This window comes from Macaca mulatta, chromosome 2, assembly GCF_049350105.2.
Source record: "Macaca mulatta isolate MMU2019108-1 chromosome 2, T2T-MMU8v2.0, whole genome shotgun sequence".
NCBI lineage: Eukaryota > Metazoa > Chordata > Mammalia > Primates > Cercopithecidae > Macaca > Macaca mulatta.
The window spans coordinates 82,735,209-82,753,586 of record NC_133407.1 but is presented as its reverse complement, the minus strand read 5'-3'; the positions used below and the strand labels follow the sequence as shown (position 1 = coordinate 82,753,586).

Here is an 18,378-nt window from a genome sequence, read left to right as displayed (position 1 = left end):
ATAGCTATACTTAGAGTTTACAGGAGTAAATTGTGTGTACATATGTATAAGAAAGAAAGAGAAGAAGTTAGAGAGAGAAGGAAATGATACAAGAAATTAAATCCTTTCCATACTACGAAGTCAGTAAATAATGTCTGTGACTGAAAAAAAAATCAGGAAATAACATTATAATCATGTTGTTTGGAAATCTGGAAACAAATTGCTGAAAAAGTAGTTGTAAGAGTTGCAAGTCGTTGTTTTTAGGGAGCAGGAATCAGCAGGGAGGCAGGGACTTGGTTTTCATAAGCCCTGTAGAATTATTTGGCTTTTTAAAATAGGTACCTGTAAGACTTGTTCAATCCATAGCTGACAAAAATAAGAAAATGTGTGGAGGCTTTTGAAATGTGTACTAGATAAAATACATTAATTATTTAACATAAAGAATGACAATAAAGGCGTGGCGGAGGAACTTTAGACACCTTCAGTTCAAAGGAGTCCATGATGTGGTCTCAGAAAAGAATGAGACACATTTGAAATTTTAACCAGTCAAGTGGGTTCAATCATGTGTGATGACATAATGTTGGTTGAAATCTAATCTAAAGTGTATTAAATGCAGAATGTGGAAACAGAAGGGGCATGCTATAAAGAAGAGCTCAGAAAGCAAGAACTTCCGTGTGTCATATTCTGCCAACTAGAAAGGGGACTCTATTTGAAGCAGAGTCTCCACCTGCCTTTTCTCTAATTTCATTCCAGGCGACCTTCCCAGATAACCTTGACACAGTACTAGGAAGTGTTGGGGCTGGCTAGTGAACTTGAAGGTTTGCTGCCTGAGAAGGACATGTTCCTCACTTCATAACATGCCATTCACAGTTTTACAAAGGAAAAAAAAGCCCCTGACGTTACAACACAGATTGTATTGATAAGTATAAAAGCAGCCTTTGGGTGGGGCACTGTGGCTCACACCTGCAATCCCAGCACTTTGGGAGGCCGAAGCAGGTGGATCATGAGATCAGGTATTCGAGACCAGCCTGGCCCACATAGTGAAATCCTGCCTCTACCTAAAAATACAAAAAGTTAGCCAGGCGTGGTGGCGGGCACTTGTAATCCCAGCTACTCGGGAGGCTGAGGCAGGAGAATCACTTGAACCTGGGAGGTGGAGGTTGCAGTGAGCCAAGATGGCGCCACTGCACTCTAGCCTGGGCAACAGTGCGAGACTCCATCGCAAAGAAAAAAAAAGCAGCTTTTGGAAAAAAATAAACATTTAATGTCTGTAAACGTATGTGGCCACAGCCACATCTACATCTCGCCAGCACTTAGCACACAGCCAGGCCCAGGGAAATCAGTTAAGAAGTATTTGTTTTAAAGAAAGGAATGGATGTTCAAAGGACACAGCATTATTCACAAAGCAGACCACATGTGGAAATATTTTTCTGTAGCAGGCTGGGCGGCAGTGCAAGCTATTTGCTCCACTGTACATTTTTGTTCAGGAATCAGAATTATTTGGTACTTTCTAATAGGATATCCTGGAATTCTAATCTTTTCTTATCCTCAATCTGATAATTTGGCAAAGTATAAAACATACATCCCATCATTCTCACACCAAGTAGAATTCAGATTCATATGCATATTTGGTTTTCTTTTGAAAGTAGTGAGCTTCTTTCTTTGAGATCAGGTCATATTTTCAGGGAAAAGCAATAGAAACCATTTCAAAGCTGTTTCCTTTTGAGTATTTTGCCTTTATTACTTGGCATTTGTTAGTCCAAAAATTTCTAGTGATCACATTTTGTGTCCATAAACTAATACTGTATGATTACAGAGCAATAAAATTCATTGCAGGAAATAATGTAAAATTTCTGAATATTATCTCTTGCATATACCTGACAAGTGTTTTTCAAAAACATCAGGCTACAGGAATCCTATTTGACCTGCACATCTGCTGTTGGCCCTTCTAACATTGTTGATGTCTTCCTTCTAATCATTGCCGTCCTAACATTAGTAGGCTGATCTATATCCACACATCTAAAGTGAAATTTAACCAGGGAGCAATATCTGGTAATTCTCTATAAGAAAACTTGAGACCAGCTTAATTTTCAGAAACACTGTTTGCCTTAGTTATCCAAAGAACCACTTGCAGTTTCCACTTTGCTTCCCCTGTGAAATTCCAGCCACAACAGCACTGACATCTTCTTGTAGCACGTGATTATTCTACTATGTTCAAATTATTGTGAAATTTTAAAAATACAAAATGAGAATAAAAAAGAAAAGTAAATTGTATATCCAAGAGCCATTTAAAATATTTCTTGATTTATCTGAGCCTATATGTGCTTAGATAAGTTTTTATTTTCAAGATGATTTTAAATTTCTTTAAAAATATGAACCTATTTATTTCTTCTTTCACCCTGAAAATAAGCAAAATCTGAAGGGATTTTTTTTCTTTTCTTTTTAAAATGTATTTTAGGTCCAGGGGGTACATATGCAGGTTTGTTTCATGGGTAGTTTGCATAATGGTGAGGCTCAGGCTTCCAGTGAACTCATCATCCAAATTGCGAACATTATACCCAACAGGTAAATTTTCAGCCCTTAACCTGCCACTCCCCTTTTAAGAGTCCTCAGTGTCTATTATTTCCAGCTTTGTTTCCACGTGCACCCCATTTTTAGCTCCCACTTATAAGTGAGAACATGTGTTATTTGACTTTCTGTTTCTGGGTTATTTTACTCTAGGAGATTGGCCTAGCTCCATCCATGTTGCTGCCAAGGGCACAATTTCATTTTTTTTATGGCTGCGTAGTATTCCATGCTGTATATATAACACAGTTTCTTTATCTAATCAAACATTAACGGACAACTTAGATTGATACCATGACCTTGCTGTTGTGAACAGTGCTGCAATAAACATACAAATGCAGGTGCCCTTTTGATTAAAAAAAAAAAAAGAAAAGAAAAAGTTATTTTCCTTTAGGATTTACCCAGAAGTGGAGCTGCTAGGTAGAATGGTAGTTCTATTTTTAGTTCTTTGAGAAATTTCCATACTGTTTCCCAAAGAGATTGAACTAACTTACATTCCTACCAACAGTGTATAAGCATTCCCTTCTCTCTGCAGCCTCACCACCATCTGTTACTTTTTCTGACCTTTTAGTAATAGCCATTCTGACTGGTGTGAGTTGGTATCTCATTGTGGTTTTGATTTGCATTTCTCTGATGTTTAGTGATATTGAGCATTTGTTCATCTGTTGGTTGACTGCCTCTTTTGAGAAATGTGTGTTCATGTCCTTTGCCCCCTTTTTAATAGGATTGATTTTTTCTTGTTGAATTGTTTGCATTCCTTGTAGAATCTGTTGGATGTATAGTTTGCAAATATTTTCTCCCATCATGTAGGCTGTCTGCTTACTCTGTTGATTGTTTATTTTGCCACGCAGGAGCTCATTAGCTTAATTAAGTCCCATTTGTCTGTTTTTGTTTTTGTTGCATTTGCTTTTGAGGTGTTAGTCATAAACATGTTGCCTAGGCCAATATCCAGAAGAGTTTTTCCTAGATTTTCTTATTATAGTTTTGGGTACATTTAAGTCTTTAATCCATTGTGCATTCATTTTTGTATATGGTAAGGGATAAAGTTCTAGTTTCATTCTTCTGCATATGGCTAGCCAACTTTCCCAGGGTGTCCTTTCCTCATTGTTTATGTTTGTTGACTTTGTCGAACATCAGTTTGTTGTAGGTATGTGGCTTTATTTCTGGGTTCTCTATTCTGTTCCATTGATCTATATGTCTATTTTTGTATCAGTGCCATGCTTCTTTGGTTATTACAGTCTTACAGTATAGTTTGATGTCAGGTAATGTGATGCCTCCAACTTTGTTCTTTTAGCTTAGGATTGCTTTGGCAATTTGGGCTCCTTTTTGGTTCCATATGAATTTTAGAATTGTCTTTTCTAATTCTGTAAAAAATGACATTGGCAATTTGTAGACTGCTTTTGGCAGTATAGTCACTTTAACAGTATTGATTCTTGTTATCCATGAGCATGGGATGTTTTTCCATTCATTTGTGTCATCTATGGTTCCCTCATCAGTGCTTTGTAGTTCTCCTTGTAGGGGTCTTTCACCTCCTTGGTTAAATGTATTATCCTAGGGGTGTGTGTGAGGTGTGTGTGTGTGTGTGTGTGTGTGTGTGTGTTATTATAAATGGGATTGAACTCTTGATTTGATTCTCGGCTTGAGCATTATTGATGTAACTGATTTTTGTGCATTAATTTTGTATCCTGAAACTTTACTGAACTTATCGGCTCCAGGAGTCTTTTGGAGGAATATTTAGGGTTTTCTAGGCATAAGATCCTGTCATCAGCAGAGATAATTTCACTTCCTCTTTTCCAGTTTGGATGCTTTTTGTTTTTTTCTCTTGCCTGACAGTTCTGGCTGGGACTTCCAATACTATAGGAGTGGTAAGAGTGGAAATTCTTGTCTTGTTCCAGTTCTTAGGGGGAATGCTCTTAGCTTTTTCCCATTCAGTATGATGTTGGCTGTGGGTTTGTCATACATAGCTCTTATTATTTTGAAATATGTTCCTTCAATGCCAACTGCTATGGATCTTTTCCTAGGGTTCAGGTGAAGAGATGAGCAAAAATAGTCTAATAAACACTTTATGTCATGAAAAGTTATAAAGCAAATAACTGGAAACTTAATGTCATTTAAGTATATTAAAATTTTTCCTACCTAGTTTCTTTAGGACTCAGAATATTCTGTCTGTTGAGATATTTTACAAAGAAATTGATTGCCATGTGTACCAATTGTGGATTACGAATTCTCTAAGAATTAGAATCCACACTTAATAGCAAAGATTCAGAAGGCGCTTAAAGGATTGTTCAATCTCTCAAGGTCATCACTGTAAATATTGCTTATTATATCAGAGACACACACACACAGGTAAGAGTAATGAAGAGAATGCCAGACAACAGTCCGTTCTTCCATTCATCCATTCAGTAAGCATTTACTGAGTACTACTTTGTGGAGGCAAAAGCATGTGGAGACTCAATCATTGAACTAAGTTTCTGTCCATAGAATTTACAATGCTTAATATTCCATCTGTCTAAAGAGTAAAAGGATTTGTCAGTATTCGGAGCCCTTTAAGTCATTAACAGAACCCAAGGCTCCTAACACCCCCTTTCATTAGAAGCATAAACAAGCAATTATTTCACTTAGTAACTGGAATTCAAATATAAATAATAAGCAAATGGCAGCCTTTATGTCTGCCCATTTTCTGATTTTTCTACCATCTTGCCATATCTGCTGTCAGCTACTTATGTGTGGGTGAATGTAAATGCCAGGCAAGCTAACATGAAGGAAATTATGCATTCTTATTACAATGAATATCAACATCTAGACCTAGTGTTAAAGACAGTCCTAAGCAGTTATATCTCTGGATGATGAAGAGAGTCTTCAATATAAAGCAAAGGCCATAAGTGTTCTGCCAACCAAAGTTCGCTAAGGGAAGCTAAATCAGTATCTATGACAAAAAAATCCCACACCAGGAACATCACCTTCATGAAGCTGACACCCAACATCAATATTTAAATTTACATATTGTTGCTTATACATTCATTATTAATACAAAGAACTTGAATAACCTGATGTACTTCTTAACTCATAATTTTTCTATTACAGTTAAATATGAAAGGATCAAATTTTTGGTGATTGCCTTAAAGAATGCTGTGGAAATATATGCTTGGGCTCCTAAACCATATCATAAATTCATGGCATTTAAGGTAAGCAGGCATGTGATTATCTAAAAATGTGCTTTTTAAAAATTTTCAGTTTCTACCCATTAATAAAATAGTCCATATAGACCAATACCAATTTTCATATAGATAATAAGTGTAGGTACTCTTGGTTTTATTGTTTCAAAAGTAAAGACTAAGTTAAACTTAGTCTCTAAATCTTTTAATCCTCATAAATTTTTCTGGATGAAGTCCCTAAAATGCAGGTGATGCTTATATGTCCCCAGTGCTAACTTATGGAAATGACCTAGTTTCTCTGCATTCTTCTATTTTGATTGTGTTTTCATTTTTTACCTTGTCTAAGTTTGTACCCACCATGGTTGGATTGGTCACTCATGAGATTTGCCAGGAGTGGGATGGGGATATGCTAGTCCTGTTGACCCCAGCTCATGAAGCTGACACCCGAATACCAGGAGGACCAGTACTTACAGGCACCCAGATGTGTTCAGAGCCGCATAACCTATCCATAGCCCAAGTAAACTTACCTTCTGCTTTCTCTCACACTCCCTGTCTCTCTCAGCTTATGTCTGTCTACTTCTTTGTGTCTCATTGGCTGTTACTTTTTCTCCCCACCTTTATGACTGTTATCTCCCTTTGGTTCCTTATTCATTCTTTTCTGCCACATTCACCATGGAGGGCAAAACCTTAGAACACTATGTAGGCCCACTTCAGAGCTGAATCACTTCTACCTTGTTCCCTAGTGCAGATGGCTTATTTGTGATGTGCTCAGGAAAATAGATTCATTAATGGAAATGGGCTCCCCTCCATAACCTCACTTTTATGGAAAAAAAAAAATTGGAATGCACTAGGTTACTAATAACAATTAAGGGATAACTCCTAAAAGCCAAAGTGTCCTGTTCTGCCAAAATCTGTCTCCACAAAAGCTTTTCAATCAACATCCCATTCCCATTCTTGCTCTGAAGTTACTGCCATCATTTTATGACCCAGAGCACATGAGAGAGTGCAAAATGTTCTTTCTGACAGACCAGATCCAGCCCAGAGAGAGGGAAAAGCAAAGGCAAAGACTTGAACAGGGAAGAGTGGAACTGGCAAGAGGCAAAGCCTTCCCATAGGACAAGGACAGGAGGCTTGAGCTTCCTGTGCTGTCAGAATGGTGTTAGCAAAAGATGAGAAGAGAAGGGTCTGAGAGGTAGCAGTGGCATTATAGCTAAGGCAATCGTAGTTTCACAAATGCTCTCCCAGATCTCAAGGCCCAAAGGTAGAGTGTGGTTAAAAAATAGCAAAGGAAAATGGCAGAGGAACACTTGACAGTTAGGTGGGGCTTGGGCTCTGGATTCAAACACAGAGAACTTTCACAAACTTGACAAGACCTCTCTTTTTGCTTTCTAGTTAAACCCAAATAGTCAATGCAAGCCATCAATCTTGTGATGTTCCACTCTCACCTCTTTCTCTACCACCCAAACCCAAGTCTCAGATTCCAACATTAAGAGAAAGTGCCAATCTTATGCCCACTCATTCGCTGAAGAAATTCCAAACCAGAGCATGCCCATTAACACTGAACAGGCTGAGAAAACAGCCGGCCTTGGCTGTCCCTCCCAGGCTGTCTTTGAAAGGGTAATTGCTATGGATGGGCCTCACTGCCACATGGGAAAGAGAGGGGCCAGAGAGGTAACTGGGCCTTCTTCCGAGGACAAAGGCCAGAAATAAACAGGAAAAAACAGCAGCACCCAGGCACCAGGTCTTTAATATACATTACCACTATCAAAATTTACACCTGTGCACCAGCTTAAACTTCATTGACCTGGAGGACAAAGGGTAGGGAAAGGGGCAAAAATGGATGCTAGACCCTTCCTCCTACAGCCAGAATATCAACAGACCTAAAACTGAAAGAGAAATTTTCTAGCTTTTCACTTTAATAAAGTTAGGAGTTAACTTCCTCTAGACAGTGGCTAAAGGAAAAAAATTATTAAGATACCTCTTTGAGTGATGCGGATACTGATGGGGTGATTTTTAAAGTCTTTTGCAGATCTCCAGCACAAGCCTCTGCTAGTTGATCTCACGGTAGAAGAAGGTCAAAGATTAAAGGTTATTTTTGGTTCACACACTGGTTTCCATGTAATTGATGTTGATTCAGGAAACTCTTATGATATCTACATACCATCTCATGTAAGTACCCAGAAGTAGACTTCCAAGGAATCTGTGTACAACAGCCTGCATGTAGAAAGAGATTTGTTTTGCACAGTTTTAGTAGAAGTCATGCAAACTTTACTAACCAGCAGACGGACTTTCGTTCTTCATTAAGTATACTGCTTTTAATAACTAAAATACATAAATTTAATTTACATGACTTCCTAAAACTGGAGAATACATAATAGAGATCATTTGGCATTTACATGTTGTCTCATTGGACTTTAGATTAAAATGAATATGATATTTTTCTTTCAAGAGCATGAATTATATTCGGTAGACGAGTTTCCACATTCAGTTTTTGAAGGGAAATTGGTTCATTTTATGTTAGAGAAAGCCAATGGTCAGGTACTAATTTATTGGAGAAAATTCTTTTTTTTTGCTATCTTTAGTTCCTTACTTCAGCTTGAGGGCAGCGTGGTATAGTGGAGTCAGACACAGGGGCACTCATACTCTGGCTCTAGCATGTATTAGCTTTGCAATAATGGACACAGTAGGCAGCCTCTCCAATCCTCAGCTTTCACATCTGTAAAATATGATAAAAAGACTTATCCCATAGGATTATCATTAGTATTAAATGAGGTAATGGATCTAAAGCAGTTGGTACAGGGTCCTGCAAATTATATATCTTACTAGCCCTAAAATATTCATATTACTATCCTGACATATTGCTTGAAACATAACTGTTAAAGGGAAATGCTGCACATGGATTCACTTATTAGGATCAGTGTAGTGTAAATTGTGTGTCCTGTGTGTAATTCCAAGGCTAACATACAGGAGAAACTATCAGGAATGTTTGAAGCTACTGCTGACTGGTATTTTGAGAATTTGAGGACTTTATTCTAATGAAATGCAATAACTAAAAGAAGTTGTTTTAGTATATTACATACACACACACGATTGCCATTCATTGCTGCATTATTACAGCTTTTAACTCATGTGTATGTGGGTGAACACAAGGATTCACAGCTCACATTCCTGGTGAGGCAGCTAAGGCATAACTGTGATCATCCTCAACTCTCTTATTCCAATCCATCAAGCACATGTTGGTCAGCCATGGCATTCGCAACTACGGGGATCACAACATCACATTTCCTTTCCTAGAACAAATTAATATACACTGATTTCAGTAGTGATTTTTTTTTTTATTTTTTGAGACAGAGTCTCGCTCTGTCACCCAGGCTGGAGTGCAGTGGCGTGCCTTGGCTCACTGCAAGCTGTGCCTCCTGGGTTCACACCATTCTCCTGCCTCAGCCTCCCAAGTAGCTGGGACTATAGGCACCTGCCACCACGCCTGGCTTATTTTTTGTATTTTTAGTAGAGATGGGGTTTCACTGTGTTAGCCAGGATGGTCTCGATCTCCTGATGTCGTGATCTGCCCATCTTGGCCTCCCAAAGTGCTGGGATTACAGGCATGAGCCACTGTGCGCAGCAATAGTGATTTTTTTAAATGACTGGTAATTCTAAATATTTTTTCTAACCAAGCCATGAATTATTCTGCCATTTGGACACCCAGATAAACAATCCTATTTTTTTTTTCACAGATTATTTTGATAGGAGTTCATTTGACCCCACTTAAGCCATCTCCATTAGATTCAGCTGGCTTACATTCTCCTCATCTTTTTTTGGAAGTAGTTGTGCTAATAGAAAACACATTAATTTCAATGTCAGCAAGATGTACACAAATCCCAACTCTACTAACAAATACTAGCACAGCTTTGGTCAAGACACAAAGCCCTTCTGAGATGCAGTTTCCTCATCTGTAAAAAAGCTATCTACGTTGGGGAGCTATTCTGGGTGCTAGAAATTATATATGTAAAGGGCCCCATGATTGGCACATAGTAGGTGTGTCATAGATTTACATGCTGTTTTTAGGAACAGATAAATTGAATTTTTAATCTAGTGACTAAGTTTGATTTGCCAGGGTATTTTACAAGTCAGTGGTTAAATTAAAGCAAATTTCAGTCTTTAGGGTGACAATGAAAATAAACAAAAACCTCTTTTTTGCAGTTCTTAGAGATGAATAGTCAAAGTGTTGTTTTATTTTTTAAAAGAATAATGCTTGGCCTTTCTTTGTCTTCTAGATTCAGGGCAATATCACTCCTCATGCTATTGTCATCTTGCCTAAAACAGATGGAATGGAAATGCTTGTTTGCTATGAGGATGAGGGGGTGTATGTAAACACCTATGGCCGGATAACTAAGGATGTGGTGCTCCAATGGGGAGAAATGCCCACGTCTGTGGGTAGGTTAACCATTCCTTATCTCCTTCAGCAGTTACACCCCCCAAATGAAACGAAAACCAAGAAATGTGAAACAACCATTTGATTCCACACCAAAAAAAAAAAAAAAAAAAAACAGTCTGTGAATAACTCTTGTAAGACTTGCTTTGTCCATTTATCTCAAGTCGTTTGTCATTTTTGTGGTTAAGATGTGAACAGATGCTGTGAGTTATTGCCCATCTAATGTTTTTAATGCAGTTTTGGAAATTCCTTTTGACAGCCTACATTCATTCCAATCAGATAATGGGCTGGGGCGAGAAAGCTATTGAGATCCGGTCAGTGGAAACAGGACATTTGGATGGAGTATTTATGCATAAGCGAGCTCAAAGGTTAAAGTTTCTATGTGAAAGAAATGATAAGGTAAATCCGTTTCAACATTTGCATTAGTGTTTGCATTTTAAGAGACCACCAGGTACCTGTGAAACCTTCATTTTCCTTTATACTGATTTGAATCACATCTGTGTTAAACAATCAATATTATCTTGAAATGGCATTATTTGGTTTGATCCATGTGAACACTCAATATATTATTCACATGTCAAAAACTACATAAAAACATCTAGAAATTTCTTGTAAACTTCTTAGAAATTTTTGTGGCTTGAAGGCCTTATGATGACTCAGCAGACACCACAAATTCTCCTAAGCACTTAGAGCAGTTGGCCCATCATTAATCATCTCACAGTGGGTCAACTTTATACTTCCACTTTTAGACTTTTCACAAAGTCACTTTCAAGACCTAACCAATCACCTTATATTCACCTTTAAATCCAAAACATTTGACATGTAGAAATATAAGCTTTTTTAAAATGTCACCCATTCCTTAAGGAACTCACAATCACAAACTCAACTAGTGCCATGTCTTGTGTCATTCCAGCCATGTTTCTTCTGAAATGTCATAGGTGAACTGTTTTCCAGTGAAATTAGCTGTGTCCGTCTGGCATGATCAGTCACCTCAGAGGAGTATTCTGCAGCAGTACTGCTTCTCCCTTACCCTCCCTATAGAGTAACCCTGAGGTTTTAGTAGCTAAGCCGTATTGCATTTGTGAATTCATCCTTTGTGGCTGTGGCCAACATAGAAATGCTGTCCCCAAAGCCACAGACATAAACACCTATAGAAAAACAGTATGATGGGTTGAATTTTTGTACATCCCTTTGTCCACCCCAGTTCCTCAAAGATCAGGTTGGTCTTAGTTCAACCCTGGTGATGTGGGCCTAAACTATATTCAACCCTGGCCCACTACTCTGACCTAATGTGGTCTGGGTGGACAGTAGCTGCAGCTGGCAAAGATGGTTCCAGCCATTTAGAGTTTCCCAGAAAACAAACCTAACCTAGTAAAACTCTAGCTCCTACCTAGTCTCTAAGAATCAAAAAACTAGGAGTAATCTGGGTATGGATACCCACACTCCAATTGAAAACCTACCCTAGCAGGCCTGCTCCAAGCCATGCCACACCCTTAGGAGTAGGCTGGGACCACACCAGTGTCTGGAACCCAAAGTTTAGAGCCAGGGGCACACAACTTGGAGGGAACAGCAGCCCTTTCTTTTCTTCATTGTGGTTTTCCATGGGCCCTCTCTGTCCTCCGTTTTGATTCATTGACCCTAAGAGTAGCATTACTTTCATATGTAGCATTAGCTGAATGTCAAGCATTTCCACAGACCTTCCTAAGAAGTTGTTGAGAGACAGCATTCTTCTGAAGAAGCTGTAGAAATGAAGTAGCAGACTTTATACTAGTGACAAAAGCAAATGCCTCGGACCAAAGTTAGGTATTGGCTGACTGAAGGGCTAGGCCACAGCCCAAAATATTACTTTCCTGGGACAGTGGGTCTTTTATATTTAACATTCAGCTCAAGCAAGCAGTAACCCAAATTTTTCTCGCGTTTGTCAGTTGTTTGATAAAATGACTTAACAGACTCAGACCTAATGGACTGTGGTTCTACTTGTTAATGCTATGATCTCATTTGCCCTGGGATATGCCACCATCAGCAGAGAAACCAAGCGTTAACTCTTGAAATGCCAAAATGAGTAGGCATTAAATACCTTGCCCTGACCACAGTATTTAATGTTTTTATCTTAAATTTTAAAAATTGAAATCTGAAATTGTATAACAGTAGGCCTAAAACTCCCCCTTGACTTTGAGAATTTGAAGGAATTCCCTTCCTTCCTGAAGTCTACTTTCTTGTCATTTATGGGTGAGAGAAGGGAAGCTTCTGTGCCTTTCTAGAAATTAACAAAGAACCTGTTGGCTCCTAGGCCAGAAATCCAGCATGTTATCCTAGCATGAAACTCCCTTTTAAAAAGCGAACACCGAAAGAGATGTTACAAATGAAGATACAGCCCCTTCAGCATGTCTGGAGACCAATACCACAATAAGGAGTAACAACAACCATAGGAATAAAGGCAGGAGTTTTTACGTAGGATGCACGATATCCAAAGGGACTTTATAAACACAGGCCATTGAGTCTTAAGACCTGACACATGGCAAGGATAGGACATGTGAGAGAAAAATGGATGGACGGTTGAAGAAAAGAGGGGAAAAGACCATGCAGTTGAACTAACTTCTTTTTAATTTCAAACAGGTATTTTTTGCATCCGTGCGATCTGGAGGAAGTAGCCAAGTGTTTTTCATGACCCTCAACAGAAATTCCATGATGAACTGGTAACAGAAGAGCACTTGGCACTTATCTTCATGGCGTTATTTCTAATTTAAAAGAACATAACTCATGTGGACTTATGCCAGTCTAGAGGCAGAATCAGAAGGCTTGGTTGAACATATCGCTTTCCCCTTTTCCTCTCCCTCCGCCCCTCCCAATACAGTCCATCTTTCAATGTTGCAGCCTGGTTGAGAAGGAGAGAAAAAGGTGGCAGGAATTTCCAGGAGATCCCCAAGAATGCTGCCTTGTCTGTGGACAAAGATGGACCATGTGCCCTTCAGAGTTAGGGATAGAAACAAATATTGTGTGCTCTTAAAATGATTAAGCTGTGTTATGGTGGGTTTTCAGGTTTTTACCTTTTTTCTTTACCCCTTTACTCTGTAAGAATGGGGAAAGAATGCATACTGAGAAAATGAGTCTGTTTTTAATTCTGTCTGCCTACTAGTTTTAAGTATATGGTATGTTGTAAAATTTCCAGTTTCCAGTGATGAGAGACAGCACAATAAATGTACCTTATCTCCTTACGCTGAAGGCCATAACTACATAGTGGGGTAATTTAAGAACTCTCTTGCCTTCACCAACCCAAAAGGTTGCTTTTTGATAGCAACTGGCTAATGAATTTTTAAAAGAGAAGAAAAATACTAGTTTTCCCCTCTTTTGGGAAATAGATTTTAAATGGCTAAACTACTAGCCTTAAAACTACTAGTCTAATAAAATCAACTACCACTTTTGTGAATCTGACAGGCCGTATTTTTATATGGCCCTTTACAGAATGGAGTGTGTTGAATAGGATACTAATGCCATTGAGTTGAGCTGGCCTAGAGATTGAGGGATTCTCTAACACAACTTTCCCTCAGCTATTATGCAACAGATCAGGGCAAAAGATGGGATGACAGATGGGGTCAGACAGAAAGAGCTTCTGGGAAACAAGCTTACATATTCTTTTTTAAAATGCACAAAGCCACCCCCCGCCCCCCGGCTAAGAGGTCACTTGGTTTGGGCTTCATTAGGACTGAGACTTTGTTGAGTTGTTTCTGGGAATTGGGGAGTGGATGATATTCAGGCTCTCAACATTCCCAGCGCTCTCCTGAGGGTGCCACTTTCTCAAGATGAAAACTGTGACTGAAAAAATTAATAATAAATGTTTCTGAGCTGCCTGTGTTCTCCCTGGGTGGGTGAGAGAAGGGACTAGACTCCTAAGCCTGCCTCAGATACAGGAGGCATCATTGGCTCCAATTTTAGAGAACTTGAAAGCAAGGCTTTGGACAAAATTTTGAGACCCTAATCACTTTACCTTCCTCCAAATTACCCAACATATGGTAAACAACATTTGTGCAGAAATATGTATGTATTTAGTTCAGGTTGACTTGTGTCCTTATAAACTCTTACTCAAATGATTTGAACTTTTACGTGACTGGGATTTTTTTTTTCCAAAGCTACAAGCATGGCCGCCTGTGGTATCAAGGTGTTGCAAACAATATCTGTGTTGCGCTTCCTGTTTTAACCTACCTCGTTTTGTTTGTTTTTGTTTCACTGTTCATCACAGCAGTGTTATCTCCAGGAGACATATAGAGAGCTCAACTGGCAATCTCAGGTGCATTTAACAATTTTAAAACAAAACAGTAGTTGACCAAATTTTTCTTCTTAAAAAATTGGAGGTGGGGGGAATCCAATGACAAAAATTAATGTGGCTTGTTTCTGGAGAAAATAATTACTGTAAATGGATTAAAAAAAAAAAAAAAACTATGATCCTACTGATTTTGCCTAAATACACAAGCAGCTGATGTACTATTAATGAGAACAAAATACATGTTAGGAAAATTGAATTGAGTCATTTGAATCTAGTGGTTCGGGCAAGGTGGGGAAGAGAAGGGGAAACATTCTAGTTTCTGTATTACATTATTCCCCTCCTGAAAAGGTGGTTGTCATTTGCATTTATTTAAAGTAGGTAATATGCAGGAATGTAACTGAGGATTATCTTCAGGCACTCAGCAAGATATCCTCCTCATGGTCCCTTTAGCTCTCAAAAGCAATGAAATCCTCCTGTTCTCATTTTTACTGCTGTGATTGTGCTGCTGAACAATACTGTCTTCTCAAATTTCATGCCACAAATTCAGCAATAACTTTTTGGATTGAATTTCACAACTACTGTAATTGGATGCTGATGTGGACAAAATATATTGATTTCGATTTCATTCCCGAATGTGATTGCCACCAGCTCTTTATATTGCTGCTGTGGTATTTTAAACCAGAAGCTTCTTTAAATTATGTTGCAAACTGATCTTTGTTTTTATGTTTTGTTTTGTTTTTATTTCTAAGTGATAAGTTTGAAACACACAGCTTTAAATGATTTTTTTATTATGGGATTTTGGGTACAGTTAAGAAATAAAAGGGAATCATTGTGTTTAAACATAAGGTAGTTTGTGAATGTATTTTTTAAAATCTAGATTCATTGAAACAAATCATAAGAAAACAATATTAATGCAGTCTTGTTTACAGTATGTACAGTGACATAACATAGAACATGAGCTTTTCTGGTGCCAACAATAAAACACAGACGTTAAACATCAAGCCATGCCTTTTATATTTTTGTACTAATATTTTACACTGAGTACAAGGCAATTCCAAATTTAAAAGGGGCCCCCAGAAATCTGTGCTCTTTAAAAGATAGATATTTAAAGAATTCATTGAGGCTTTTATCTTCAAAAATAAAGTTCCCTCCAGCAAGACAGACCCCAGCCCTGACATAAGGAGGCCTAGAACATGCAGAATATATCAGAATGGTGTCCTTGTGTCTCATCCAAACATTTTGAATTGCCTTAATTCTTTTTGGGGGTAGGGGAGGAATGGTTGCTTTTCATCCATTTTTATAGCATCTCAACAACAACAAAAAATCTTTCCTTTTGATCTTTTTATAGGTGATTTTGTCTCTAGAAATTGGCTTATTTTATTTTTATTTTCCTACAAAGAGAAATTGGAGAAACTGAGCCCTCCCCTCAGAGTAAGTTTCACTAGATCTGCCAGTTCTTACAGCTCTAAATTAATAATCATCCAGTAAAATCTACTGAGCCTGCCCACACCATGGTCTGGGTCTGGGGTCTGACAGGTGACCATCATTCCTGGGGGCCACTCAAGGACACTGTAGCATGGATTCCTGCATCCAGTGGTGGCAGGAATGGATGCCCAGCGAAGTTCCTTCAAATAAGGAGGCTCTTCCCCCTGCCAGTTCCAGACAGACCACTGTCATACCACACAATACAAATGAAGACAGCTTTCACTAAGTTCCACATAAAATCAAACAGCTCTATTTTAGATCTCATTATTTTTCTTGGAGACTTCTAAACAATCCTTCAAGAAGACCTAGAACTATTATTTTTATTAAACAGGGTATATTAAGTTATGGGTGAAATCTCACAAGGCCACCTGGACAGGGGCTCCATTTTTCTAACACTTTGACAATGTTTTCTATGGTGCACTCCTAATATACTTTGCATCAAGTACATGTTTTTTAAAAACACCTTTGTTCCTGGTTGTCAAAACCTACTAACAATTTTTTGTCTGTTCTTGTGACTCATTGGTAATCGGTGTCTCTGGTCCCTCCTGTCCAGTAGATTAGAAAGATGTGAAATTCAAGCTAGAACCATTTTGGTTTTATCCACTGCCAGAAAAGGAAGTGGCTAAAGTCTCACATTCCACAAAGTTAAAAAAAAAAAAAAAATGCTTTCCCTACTATTTTGTGTACCAGTTCCCGTCACTGTATTCTTGAAACGTGGAAGAGCTCTTTGTGTTAACAGTGTGTGCTGTCTTTGAAAGTCTGCTTGAACAGGCATCACTTGCATTTGTGCTGATTGCTTTAAGATGTAAGATGTGCTACATTATTTTTAAGAAAGAAGATAGTTATTGATAAAACTTTAATTTTAACCTACTGCAGAAAAACATGAGAAAATCCACGGCATGCTGATAACAATTCTGAATGACCCTACTATGCTCTTTATATTCCAGAATCACCACTGATACCATGTTCTGATCATTTCAACAGTCTCTAACTTGCTAGTTACCTTTTAGTTCATTCTTCAAAAATTTAAATCTAACCAAATCAAGCAAAACATAACCAACCAACCAAAAACTGACCTCCCCTGAGACTACAAAGTTGTAACATAAATCTAAAATCCAGAAGTCTAAATTTGATTTAATTTACCTGCTAATATTTCTCACAAATGCCACTATATTTTCTCCTTGGTCACTATGTATCAGGAACCCTAAAGTTAGCTGTCCTTTCATGGATCTTAAATAAATTGGGTGTAAAATTGGTCCCAGCAAAGAAGAAAACCTCTTGAGACTTGGCAAGTTCAAAACTGACAATTTGTGTATTTCTACCAAACATTTTCTAGGTTGTTTTTATTTCTACACCATAATTCTGGGAATTCTTCCATAGATAACTAGAATATTCAACAATTTGCTTAGCATTAAACAGTGTGAGGTCATAATCCTGTGCTTTGGACTTTATTCTTCTAGACCTGCCATTCCAGGAAGTGCTAGGATATACCAAAATAAAAATCCCCACAAACGCATTTTTAAACAAAAATTCCTGAGTAATATTTGGGTTTTTTAAAATCCAGATCAAAATCTTGGACTCTTCTGAGTCCATGATGATGAATGTTTGGGTGAAAAGTAGAAAATACAGTTAAAAATAAAAATGTCCTAAAGTTTATAGATTTTTGAGTTTGTGTACATATCTTTAAACTCACTCCTTGCATGATAGGGTTTGGTTTTAATGGTTTATTTTTATCAGCACCAAGTTGCATTGCACTATTGAGGCTGAACAAATGCTGCTGGAAAGGTGAGTTTTCATTTCTGGCAATGGATCATTATTTGTACATCGTAAATATCATGCCCAGCTACCCCTTTCCCTTATCTCTTTCCCTTGGGTAAATGTTAAGGAATAGTAATACTTATTATGGTATGTTTAAGAAACCTTGGACATTACCCTGAATCAAAATTTCAAATGTTAGGTTACAGCAGGAAACAAAAGATTACAACTTGAATGAGTTTTTTAAATTGAATGTTGTAAAACTATTTTTGAACATTTATTTGTGTTAATATAACTGTAGAGAGATGCCAAATGTGTAATATCAGAAGGGGAAACTACGATTTTGCTGTGCCTACAATTGTTTACATTTTTTAAATCTCCAGTTTTCAAAAGTATTTTAAATTGTCAAAAATTTGCTAAAACTGGATTGTAACCTCACCTGAGAATGAGAGAAGAAAATCTTCCTGGCATATTTTCCAGTCTGAAACTTTTGGTTACTTTCAGGTATTTTTTTTTTCTTGCATACAAAAATCATCGAGAAAGTACTTTCTACAGTTATTCCAAGCAGTCATTAAAAATGCTTTCATAGGTTTTCCCACATGGTCACTACCATGCCCTGGAATATAATATGCTATCTTTGTCAAAATATGAATAATAAAACATTAATAGTAGGATGCCTCCTTGTTCCTCATTGCCACTTCCAGACTGTTCTCCCTTCCTCCTCCTGAACACTCACTGTTTTGAAG

The 18,378-nt window shown here is 37.9% G+C and overlaps 1 protein-coding gene across 28 annotated transcripts in view; it reads left to right on the top strand.

Moving 5' to 3' along the window:
- Positions 1–15,393, top strand: part of TNIK (TRAF2 and NCK interacting kinase) — a 408,234-nt gene extending 392,841 nt beyond the window's left edge. For 25 of the 28 annotated variants that reach the window (XM_077990083.1, XM_077990077.1, XM_077990073.1 and 22 more), the window contains 5 exons: positions 5,629–5,729; positions 7,719–7,868; positions 9,974–10,133; positions 10,391–10,530; positions 12,748–15,393. In XM_077990083.1, the coding sequence (XP_077846209.1) occupies positions 5,629–5,729; positions 7,719–7,868; positions 9,974–10,133; positions 10,391–10,530; positions 12,748–12,831 (635 nt within the window). In that variant the 3' untranslated portion in view covers positions 12,832–15,393. 28 annotated transcript variants of the gene reach the window in all.
- Positions 15,394–18,378: the final 2,985 nt, after the last annotated feature.